Source organism: Astyanax mexicanus, chromosome 6 (genome assembly GCF_023375975.1).
Source record: "Astyanax mexicanus isolate ESR-SI-001 chromosome 6, AstMex3_surface, whole genome shotgun sequence".
Classification (NCBI taxonomy): Eukaryota; Metazoa; Chordata; class Actinopteri; order Characiformes; family Acestrorhamphidae; genus Astyanax; species Astyanax mexicanus.
Genome location: NC_064413.1, coordinates 3,330,135 through 3,342,725, shown reverse-complemented (window position 1 = coordinate 3,342,725; position 12,591 = coordinate 3,330,135). Strand labels below are relative to the sequence as shown.

Genomic DNA, 12,591 nt, shown 5'->3' with positions numbered 1-12,591 from the left:
GTAACGCAGCTGTCTATGGGGCGTGGTTATGTTAATTAGATGTTTAGTTTAGAGAAGTCACCATGATGTAGTTTCATAGCGGTTTTATCCACCTGGCTGGGTTTTACACTATGAGTATATAAGTGATTTTACTCTCCGAGCACATCTCTGTGCTGTAAGTGAGCAGTAGTCCAGTTAATGAAATGATTTTGATAAAGATCATGCTGTTTAAAATTGTATGTTGTTAACAACACACGTTTACAGCGAGAATCAAAATTATTGCATTACCAAGTGTTTTAACAAAAATTGACCATAAAATAGGACAATAAATGCTGTGGAATGGATAGTTTTTCACGTAAAAAGCAACAGGGTTACATTGTGAATTATACAGCTATACCATGAGTTTATACACAATTTCACCGTTATTTTAACAGTAACTCCTCTTTATTAGTACATTTTCAAACTGTTGTTTTTACAAGTGTTAAAATACCTTACTGTAAAGCCATATACAATATCACTGTATTTTTTACAGTAAAAAATGGCAACCACAGCTGCCAATTTTTCACCGTAAATTTGACAAGAATTTTTTTTACAGTAGGCTTTTTACAATGTAATATACTTTTTTTTTACAAGAATATACTGTAAACAAAACGGTTTATGAATGTGAAATTTACTGTTGAAAAGAATTAAACTGTAATATCTTATACATTTACAACTGTTTATTTTACGGTGAAATACTGGCAGCTGTGGTTGCCAGAATTTTACCGTAAAATAAACGGTTGCCATGTAAAAGATATTACAGTATAATTCTTGGCAACTGTTTATTTTACGGTAAAATTCTGGCAACCACAGCTGCCAGTATTTTACCGTAAATTTTACGGTGTTTTTTTTTACAGTGCAGTTTCTGAATCAGTTTCTCTAATTTTGCGTTTTATAGGTTTATGTTTGAGTAAAATGAGCATGGTTGTTTTGTTCTATAAACTACAGACAACATTTCTCCCAAATTCCAAATAAAAACATAGTAATTTAGAGCATTTCATATTCATGAAATATTCATATTCATTCAAGTTTTAAGAGTTCAGAAATCAATATTTGGTGGAATAATCCTGGTGGTTTTTAATCACAGTTTTGTTCATGCATCTTGGCATCATGTTCTCCTCCTCCACCAGTCTTACACACTGCTTTTGGATAACTTTATGCTGCTTTACTCCTGGTGCAAAAAAAAAAAAAACAGTTCAGCTTGGTTTGATGGCTTGTGATCATCCATTTCTAGCGAGGTCATGATAATGAATTACCACTGTGGGTGTTAATTAGGGAGATAAACGATATATCGTTTAAACATCATATACTAATATATGTATATACAGTTATGGAAAAATTTAAGAGATCACTTCAGTTTCTGAATCAGTCTCTCTGATTTCGCTATTTATTTTATTGATGTTTTATTCTATAAACTACGGACTACATTTTTCCCAAATTCCCCCAAAACTATTGCCTTTTAGACCATTTAATTGCAGAAAATGAAGAAGAAATGAAAACATAGAGAGCTTTCAGACCTCAAATAATGCAAAGAAAAGAAGTTTTAAGAAATCAGATCAGAAATCAATATTTGGTGGAATAACCCTGGTTGGTTTTTAATCACAGTTTTTTTTCATGCATCTTGGCATCATGTTCTCCTCCACCAGTCTTACACACTGCTTTTGGATAACTTTATGCTGCTTTACTCCTGGTGCAAAACAAATTAAGCAGTTCAGTTTGGTGGTTTGATGGCTTGTGATCATCCATCTTCCTCTTGATTATAGTAGATTTATATATTTATAGATTTAAGTGTATGAATAAGTATATTTTATATGTGTGTGTGTGTGTGTGTGTGTGTGTGTGTGTGTGTGTGTGTGTGATTGGTATCTCTCGGCTGGGGGTCGTTCCTTCTTTTGTCTTTGTGATTCCCATGTGGAAAGATATGCTCTGATATTAAAACTAACAATCCCTTATTGTTCTCTTATTTCCTCCCCACCCTCTTTACTACCACGCCCTCCACCCCATCCTTTCTTTACTCCTTAACTCTTCATCTCTTCACTTTATCTGCTCCTCCTCCTCTTCCTCCTCCTCTTATCACACTCCTCTTCTCTACTCTTCTCTCTATCTCTATCACTTACTTCTTTACATTCTTGTCTATCCTTCATATATCCATCATATTTCTTCATCATATATCATCGTTTACCCTCATGTATCTTCATATATCTTCTCTCCTGGTAGTTGAGACGCAGCAGGGTGGCTCCAGCGGTGTCGTGATCGCCGTGGTGGTGTGTGTGCTCCTGCTGCTGCTCCTGGTGGCGTCGCTCTACTGCCTCAGCAAGAAGGGAAAGTTGCCGTGCAGCAAAAAGCGGAAGATGGAAGTGTGAGTACCTGAGTGGGAAAGTCCTTTTGATTAGAAGATTAATTGCTATCTTACATCCCGTCAACTGTCTATTTTCACCTCTATTTTCCGAGTTTAGGAATAAATCTGCACCGATGGTTTGGTGTGGTGGTGGCGGGAAAAACACAGACTGGGTGCGCCACTGACAGATTAAAACCCTGACAAAAACAGTCAACGCCCAAAATTAACCACACCCTGGATTAATTAAGAGATTTAGTACAGTACATGCATTTTGCGCGTACTTTTCCCATCGTTATGATAGCAAAGACACACTGACGCGCCCAAATCAAGGGCTCGCCTTTAGATTTTAGACATTCAAATAGAGCCATTTCAGAGAGAAACTAAAACTAAACAAGGTTTAAATATATATATATTTTTTTTATGTTTGTATTGTGGATTTACATCATGTTTTATTCTGTAAGTTTATTGGCTGATTGCAAAGCAAAAATCTCATTGTTGTCCGACTTACCACTAGCCATTATCTGATTACCCCAGGTACCAATATAAATGCAGAGAAAATAGAATTTTCTGTGTTAATTGTACTACAAAAAAAAAATGAAAAAACATGATTAGCATTATCTATGCTAGCTAGCTTCTATGCTAACTCTTTCTATCTATATGTGCAGATCTGGGGACGGGAACAATGCTAACATAGTGATGACGGAGACTGGCGAAAAAGAGAAGCAAAACGAGGGGTCAGGACTGCTCAACAAACAGCAGGTAGGTGATCAAGATCAAAAGCAATATGCATGCTTTATGTTTTCTCAAATATTTAAGAATTTTTTTAGGATACACAATATTTATCACAATGTTTTGACATGCAGGAATGAATAAAAATGCATCAGCAGTTGCAGATTCTTTTAAACTGGTATTTAAGTACTTTTTCATGCATCATTAAGTGCAATGATTTTTTTTTATTACACTTTTACTGCACTTTCATTTCAAAATCAACAGGTTGTTTTACACTATCTGTAGTGAAATCTACTGGTGATCATCAGTGATCTGAAAGTTCTGATGATATCCTCAATATTCTTCACAAAGTATACATACGATCAGTCCTCCACTATTTCCTCATTTATTTTAACATTTATTTAAGGTGACCTAGGCAAATTTTTAGGACATATAACAAACAAATAAAGTTTTATCAAAAGCTGGACATTGTGTGTTTCCAACAGCCTGCACTGTCTATAAGACATAGTTTAACAAATATGTCATAAATGTATCATAAATATGTCATACACTATATAAAAAAAATGACTGTATCATACCATATTATGTTTCTATTAATTAAAACCACTTTTACTGCTCTTTATTATCAAAACGAACAGGGTTTTTTTTACACTCTCTGTAATGAAATCTACAGGTGTGTCAGTGATCTTTAAAAGCAACAATTCTTGTCAAATGCATGTGTAAAGCGTGTCCTTAAGTGGTGGTTTAAAGAATGAATTCTACTGCCTGACTTTTGGGGCAACCCAGCAGCAAAAAAATGACAATTTTTTCCCCAATCATGCTTTAATATGATGCTATTTTATAGCTATTTTATAGCTATTTTATGACTAGATGATGTCATCCTAAGAAAGAATATGATACATGTATGTTTATATCTCAGTTTTTTTTTTTATCTCAGTGTTACCAGGGTTCAAGTAAAGTGTTAAAGTAAAGAGTTTTGAATTCTAGCATATTGTCACACTCTAGTCCTGCTTCCTCTTGCTCCCGCCTTCCCGAGTGCTCCCCTGTACATTTTCATTCCTATGTACTCTCCTCTTGTCTCATTTGTGACTCCGCCCCCCTCGTTACCTGCCCAGGTGTGCCTTGTTTCGTTTGTGTGTTTCCTGTGTATATATTTATATATATATATATATATATAGTCCTGGTGTTTCAGTGTGTCTTCGTCGGTCTTTGCACTTACCTCTGTTGTTTTGTCTATCACACATTTTCTTTCCTGTTTCACTAGTTTATTTCCTTGTTTATTTCCTTGTTTAATTCTTGTTTATTTCCTTGCCCTGTTTAGTTTATTCTGTCTTGTTTTTTCCCGTTTGTTTTATTATTTACCCCTGTTTTTTCTACTCGTCTCTCGTTTGTTTCGGTTTGTTTCTTTGTTTATTTATTTAATATGTATATATATATATTATATATATTATTAGAAATATATATATATATTTCCTTATCTGCACATACGTCCGCCTCCTCGTCTCCCTGCCTGGTCTCCAATGACACATATATATCTTGCAATTAATATGACGTTTTTTTTTTTTGTCCTAAAGGTCTAATAACAGAGAAGAATGTGAAAAAGAAGGAAGATCATTAGAGAAGATGGAAGATGGAACAGTGAAGGGTCTGGGGTGCCTTCTTTTTCCTCCAAAAAAAAAAATAATGGCACTGACCTGAAGGGGGCGTGGAGATGAATCTGAGCTGTACATTTTTTTGGATGTTTTGAAAGGGGGTTGAACTGGGGATGTTGATGATGATGATGATAATAGGGGGAGTGGGGTTAAAGTTAGGGTAAATGGGAGGGACTTGGGAGGAACACAGTGGGTGGGATTTTGATAGAGGGTGGAGCTATGGGACGTAGGGTGGGACTGGGATTGGGGGCCTTATACTGGAAAAGTGGTGTTCTTTCGCCACTGGGGTGAGGTAAATGTAAATGGTACATTATTTTGCTACAGTGTCAAGTCAATCAAGCCAGTCTTGTGTCTGTAGATCGCAACTCGATTTTTTCTATTGTCTATTGGTCAGACTATCTGCGGAAAAAATAAAGCACTGGCATCGTGACGCAGCAGCAGCAGCATCATTAAAAGCTTCCTGCACTGCTCCCGGCCGAGTCCAAGGCTGTTAGATAAACTCTTGACCGTGCATTTCTGCGCAGATTAATTCTACATTAAACAGTCCACCCACTGTTCTTTCAGCACAGTTCCTCCCACTGTAGGTTCACACATCTGTGGTTATCTCAAAAAAAACAAAAAAAACACTGTACTGATGCTTCCAGGGACGCATAATCCACCCTGGCCATGACCTGTACAATCAGCGCGAAGTCACATGCTACTGAAACGACTGGTCACTCTTTTCCTTTTTGTTTTTAACTCCATTTGTATAGTTAATTTACTCTATTCACTTCCTTTTTATACCCAAATTAGACCTCAACTGTTTGTTCCCTAGAACACACTGAATGATTATGCTAAATTGTAGACAGAGATCAGGTCTTGAGTCGTTGAATTGAGTTGAGTTGAGTTGAGTTGAGTTGAGCTAATCTGAGTTGAGTTGAGCTGAGTTGAGCTGAGTTGAGCTGAGTTGAGTTGAGTTGAGCTGAGCTGAGCTGAGTTGATTTGAGTTGAGCTAAGTTGAGTTGAGCTGAGCTTATCTGAGTTAAGTTGAGTTGAGTTGAGTTGTGCTGAGTTGAGTTGAGTTGAGTTGAGGTGTGTTGAGCTGAGCTGAGTTAAGTTGAGTTGAGGTGTGTTTAGCTGAGCTGAGTTGATTTGAGTTGAGCTGAGTTGAGTTGAGTTGTGGTGTGGTGAGCTTAGTTGAGTTAAGTTGAGCTGAGCTATTCACTTTCTTTTTATACCCAAGTTTGTTCCCTAAAACACACTGAATGCTTATGCAAAATTCTAGACAGAGATCAGGTCTTGAGTCATTGAGTTGAGTTGAGTTGAGTTGAGTTGAGTTGAGGTGTGTTGAGTTGAGTCGAGGTGTGTTGTGTAGAGTTGAGTTGAGTTGAGTATGTTGGCTGCCTCATGAATCAACTTCTTAACTGACTTGTATGTATATTTGACTTTTTCATAGTAACTCGACTTGGACATAGCCTTACCAGACTCTCAGACAATTCTGAACTGAACTTAGGTTCACAATTAACTGACTCACAACTCAAGTTGGATTCACTTGTTCTTGACTTCCTCAAAATTGGACACATTTATAAAGAATTTGTGACTTTACTCAGGGTCAACTCAACTTGGGTTTCACCAATAACTACCCAACTCAAATTGGATTCACTGTTTCTTGACTTGCAACATTAAATTGGACACAACCTTGCTAGATGCATTACTCCAGTTAAATTTGCCATTATCTGACTTGCAACTCAAAATTGGACACACCCTAAATGGATTCATGACTCAAATTGGATTCGCCATTAAGTGACATACAACTCAAAGTGGACACACCTATAAAGAATTAGTGACTTTACTCAGGTTTACTCTTAACTAAGTCACAACTCAACATAGAAAAGCTCCTAAATGTCTTGTGAGTTTTCTCAGGCTCATTCTACACTGTCTTTTAAGTCGGTCACAACTCCATTTAGATCACAACTCCACTTCTTTTAACTAACCTGCAACTTGAATCAGATTCATGCTTGCCAGACTAACATATCTGATTAAGTTTGTGACTTGTGTCTCGGACTGACCCTACTTCAGCCAACTCATGACTCAACTAAAAAAATTAGTACTCAAAACTGTCTAAACTCAAAAATCTTCATGTGGTAAATTATCAATATGGCACGATACTATTTCCCACATAACAAGACTTTAATTGTAGAAAATCATTTTTAATCTGATGGACAGAACAGAGAGCTGTATGCAGTAAATAAATGGCGCCAAACATATTCAGTTTTGTTAGCATGTATGCTAGGTTCTAATATGTTTCCGAATGTATTGCAACTGCTATACAAACCACATTCTATCCATCAAGTTCACCAGTTCAAGTATTCTTCACCCTGTGTAGCTCCTCAGTTCTGTTCTAGAAGATCTCAGCTGATAAAGAGACTAAACTACTAAAGACTCGAGACTCTTCCTCACAGGAAGCCACTTGTGAACATCTTAAAAAATCAGTGAGCTGAAGCCAGAAGCCTCGGGTTGAGATGGAGGGAAAGATCAGAAAGAAAGAGATAGAGAGAGAAAGAGAAAATCCCACGACATACAACTTTGTTCTCTCATGGAAAGCCCTGTGAACTTCCTTCCTTCAGCACAACTTTTAACTCAATCTCCTCATTTCCTCCCCGCTGATCTGGATTCCTCTGCTCGGCCCGGTCATGTTCTGAGAGGCTTCTCAAGCCTAAGCATGTTAAGAGGCAGTGGAGATGAGTACAGAGCACAAGACCAGTCTTTAACTGGATTTTAAACTGGGTTATAGCTTTGCGACAGAAGCCTGTAGCCTGTAGTTTGGGTTCGTTGCTTGAGGCGGCGATTTTAGTGGCAGATTTAAAGTGATAATACAGACAAAAGCTATATTTACACAGTTTAACCCAAATCTCCCAAATGTAGCTCTAGTCGATGGGTCAAGACATGTTTTTTGACTGCAGTGAGCTAATGCTAATGTAGCTTGTTTTGCTTTGTATCTACCAAGCTTCCATCGTGCAAATTAGACCAAACATGGCTTAACTTCTTGAGTATAGTAGTGCATCACAAAAATGCTACTTTATTTCAGTAGTTCAGTTCTAAATGTGAAACTCTACGTATGTATATCATATAGGTGTATTAAAAACACAGAGTGATCTATTTTAGGCGTTTATTTATTTTATTGTTGATGATTATGGATTAGAGCCAATGAAGACCCCCCCAAAAAATCAGTGTTTCAGAAAATTTGACAATTATATAAGACCAATGGGTACTTTTGCTGGCCAGTGTGGGTAGCGTGCCAAGTCCTGCTGCTGGAAAAGGAAATCCACATTTCAATAAAAGCTTTCAGCAAAAGGAACTGTTATGGAGATGCAGATCTCATTTTCCAGCAGGACTTGGCACACTTCTCAAAATGCCAAAAGTAGCAATTAGTGAAGCACTGATTTTTGGGTTTTCATTGGCTGTAAGCCATAATCATCAACAATAAAAATAGATCATTTTTTTTTGTGTTTTCAATACATCTACATAATATGTGATTTTCACATTTTGAACTAATTAACCGAAATAAAGAAACTTTTAAAAAATAATATTCTATTTTTTTGAGATGCACTAGTATTTAGGATTTAAAATTAATATGTATGTGCTAAATTTTACTGGACATTTTAATTGGAGCAAACTTCCAATTGGACACACTCCAGGTTCCTAAAATTACTTTAATTACTGGCATATTTCAGCACTTCTCAGCCTAAACTAACTTAGTTGTCGCATGATGAATTTTAATTGATAAACCTGAACCTGCCACTATTGTTTCGTAGTATTAACAGTATTAAATAAACACTAAAAATAAACACCTAATAATCTGCAGTTTACTTACATACTCCTTTAACAAACAAATAAATAAATAAATAAAAAACTTCAGCTAGATTAGCTGCATAGTTGCTATACAAGCTAACTGGTTCATTTTTTGGTACATTTTAACACATTTTTCTGCGTGTAGCACTTCAGTTCTGTCCTACAACAGGTAATAACTTATAAAAAATTAAAAAAATAAATTAAATTAATGTAGACGCCAAAAAGATTTTCCAAATTATAGTGTTAATCTATGGGATTTACTGGGACTAGCAAAGAATTTGCGGTAATTTGTTTATACAACTTTGTAGAAATTTGTATGTGGATTTTTTCCAGCTGTATGAAATTTGAATTTTAAAATCATGTATTTAATATCTTTTTAGAATTACACAAAATTAAGCAACTACCAAATTAATTCTTTAATCAATTTGGTAATTAACACTGCAGATAAAGCAAATTAGAACGGCAGATTTAAAGGTAAAAGAGGTTAAAAGACAGTGGGATGTTCCTTTAATGATCTCTACTGTTTCTCTTCCCTCCACTCTCGCCCGTCTCAGCCCGCCTTCATTATTATTTACATATATCAAACTGTCTATTTAGTGTTTTTAAATGCCTTCATCTTTACATTATACATTATCTTTACGGCTGTATATTCGTGGCCTAATTTACTGTGTTCATACAGTAAAAAGAATCACCAAAAAAAAAAAAAAAATAGTATTCAGTGTCAGGGACAAGCAGGGTCAACCACAGCAGATTGTTGGGGAACGTTCTGAATTTAGTTCCGAGTTAAGTTTATGACCACTTCAGTTTTGCTCTTTATTTTATTATTATTTTTTATTTTTTAAAACCAAAAATATATATAAGAGTAAGGTATGGGGTGTAAAAATAGTAAAAAAAAAATGTTTGTGTAATGTCATATTTTATTTACCAAGATTTATGATTTATGATTTTATGATTTTATGCTTTGTGTTGATGTTTTATTGTATGTTACTGTACTTTTATTTCTATTTTTTCTGTTGTTGTTGTTGTTAAAAGAGTGCAAGCGCTTGCAGTCTAGTTGAAAAGATAAAACTGGACTTCACTGCATAAGTGATTAAAGGGGAAGATTTTCCACAGATTGTTCAATATATTCTGCATATATTTCAGTGATTAACATCTACAGAGTCATTGAGAGAAGATTAGTGTAAAAGTTTGTGTTTTAGAGACATTTATCAAATCAGAAATGTTCAAAGGGGTGGTTAAAAGGTCTAAAAGTCAAATAAAAGCTATTTTACAAATCGAAATTACATTAAATGATTAGGATCATGTGATAAATTCAGCAAATTTATGTATTTTATCCCAAAAACTTTTCAAATATGCAGAAATTTTAAACAATCTGTGGAATTCTTTAGTAAATGTAGGCAACATGTCTGATTAATGCATTATGTGATTGTTGTGAAATATCTAAAGATTATTTTAGCCTATTTCTGGATAGTTTTACTTATTTTAAATGGAACTTTAAATTAAATTGTTACAATAATTATTAAGAAATTTTAATGAAAATTAGATCATTTAAATTAAAAAATGTAATTGGACTTAAATAATAATTCAACCAAGTATTTAAGCTACAATTATATAATATAATGGAGGAAAACGTAGAAATTAATAACAAAAAAAACACTTTATATTAAGTGTCTCTAATAATGATGTAGTTACACGTTAATAATCCATGTATTAACAGTGTATTAACTACTGGTTAAATACACATGTGTATCAGTGTCAGATATATAATTTTTTTGTCCATAATTACATAGTGAACTCTGAATCATTTTATTTTTAATGTTATAAAACAATCACACAAATAATTATGTACCAGAAAATAACTTATTCTACACACACACAATATTATATGTGAAAATTTACACACAAACACACACTTATGACACATTGAGGTAGACTCAACCTGTAACACACTAGTCAAAAATGAATATGACATAGAAATAAAAAAATAACCTGTATAACTGTAATAAAGCAGTAACTATGCATACTAAACAAGTAATTACACTGTTATTACATGATTATTAATGTGTAACTACATAGTTATTAGACATACATATTAAAAAGTGGTACTAAAAGCTATTTTGGACTAATTGCATCATTAAATTAGCCATTAGGCCTTATATGATTTGACATGGAATGACCCAGAAATCATTTTACTGCGTAAAATGTGTCTAAACATAAATTTAAAAAATAAATAAAAAGTGAATAAATAATCTTTATAATAATTAAAATTCTCACAACTCTCTCAGAATGATGAATATGATGTATGTTGTCAGCGTTTGAGATGCTAATGCGTGTGTGTGTTTTTCAGTCACTGCTGTTTTGAAGCTTGTGTGAATCCCCTGTATTCATTCTCAGCGGATAGATAACACACACACACACACACACATACACACACTTATTCATATACACACACACACTCACATTTGCGACGTGCCGTCAGTCACTTAAGCTCATCACGCGTCAGAACCACAGCTAACACAGACAACGCTGCCTTCAACTGTCCGGCTTAGCTTCAAATGTGATTAGCTTCACACACACACACACATATATACACACACACACACACATACACACACACACACATTCTGTGCTTGAAAAAAAAAAAAAACATGTTGATTCCTTGACGCTTTAACCAGTATCACATGCAGGGTTCAGTTTCAGCAGTTTCTAATTATATAAGGCTGTGGAGGGGGGCGTGGCCATGCCATATATGGAGCGGGTGGGTGGGGTTTTGGTTTGAGTTCGACTTTTTTTCACACAGTCTTGCATGATGATGATGATGATGAGTTACCTAAAGCTTTGGTATGTATATGTATATACTACGTGCATCAGCCACACACACACATATATACACACACACACACACACACATATACACAACAACATACATACTGTACATACCCACACACACGCATACACAAAACACACTGGCTTGAAAATAAATCATAATCTCTGAATGTTCGTACATCTTTGATCATCTCGGAATAAAACACTGGTGAAACTGGTGTTGTGCCAAATTGAGCACCCCAGCCAGAAAAAGCACCCTCTCTCGGAGGTGGAGTTAAAGTGATTTTATGAAGAACTGCCAAGAGGGGGTGCTTTTCATGGTGGGGGTGCTCAATTCGGCACAACACCGGCTCCTAAAATAGCTTTTATAAACCAGCTGAATGTTCATATTTCATATTCGTCTACTGATCTTTTCCAGCCATAGCTTCATGAGACTGTTATTCAGATGTGATTGAGAGTTATGGTATTTTTTTTTTTTTTGGTTTGTTTGTTTATTTCGGGTGTATTCTGAAATTGGAGCGCAGTTATTAATAAAATGCAAAAAAAAAAAACTTTTTTATTTTTTACAAAAAGAAGCCTTGTGTTGAAACTACTGAATTGTTGCTCCTACATATCTATATATTTTTATTTGTCACTTCCACTGGTCTCTCGAGTCAGGTTTAGACATCTCGCCTTGTTCTATGGATTATTGTGACTGCTTTCCCCTTCTCAATGTATTGTATATTTTGTGATATTAGCTGTGAGCTTTGTAGCCTGTAAATCCCATTTTTTTGTGGAGCTGTGTAGAATTTATACTGACATAAAGAAATCACCAAAACACCACAAGTGTACCTGTGTCTGATTTTTTTTTTTTTATGTGCTTTTATGTGTTTCATACTACATCATTATAGTTTAAACAAATTCACGGGTCAGATGTTTCATGCTTGCATCTATTGCTGACCCAATCTTCATTAATTGCACATTGCACCAGTAAGAGCAGAGTGTGAAGGTTGGTTCAATTAGCAGAGTAAGAGCAGAGTTCAAAAGAGGAAAAATTTTTGGTGCACGTCTGCTGGAGCATCTGTGACCAAGACAGCGAGTCTTTGTGATGCATCAAGAGCCACGGTATCCAGGGTAACGTCAGCGAGATACCACCAAGAAGGACCAACCACATCCAACAGGATTAACTGTGGACGCTGTAAGAGGAAGCTGTCTGAA

At 35.3% G+C, this 12,591-nt stretch overlaps 1 protein-coding gene across 2 annotated transcripts in view; it reads left to right on the top strand.

Moving 5' to 3' along the window:
• The window catches only part of bcam (basal cell adhesion molecule (Lutheran blood group)), a 91,389-nt gene extending 79,176 nt beyond the window's left edge, over positions 1 to 12,213 (top strand). For both annotated transcript variants that reach the window (XM_022674239.2, XM_022674240.2), the window contains 3 exons: positions 2,236 to 2,377; positions 3,022 to 3,115; positions 4,660 to 12,213. In XM_022674239.2, coding sequence (XP_022529960.2) covers positions 2,236 to 2,377; positions 3,022 to 3,115; positions 4,660 to 4,665 — 242 coding nt within the window. In that variant the 3' untranslated portion in view covers positions 4,666 to 12,213. The remainder of the gene's footprint in view (positions 1 to 2,235; positions 2,378 to 3,021; positions 3,116 to 4,659) is intronic.
• The last annotated feature ends 378 nt before the right edge of the window (positions 12,214 to 12,591 follow it).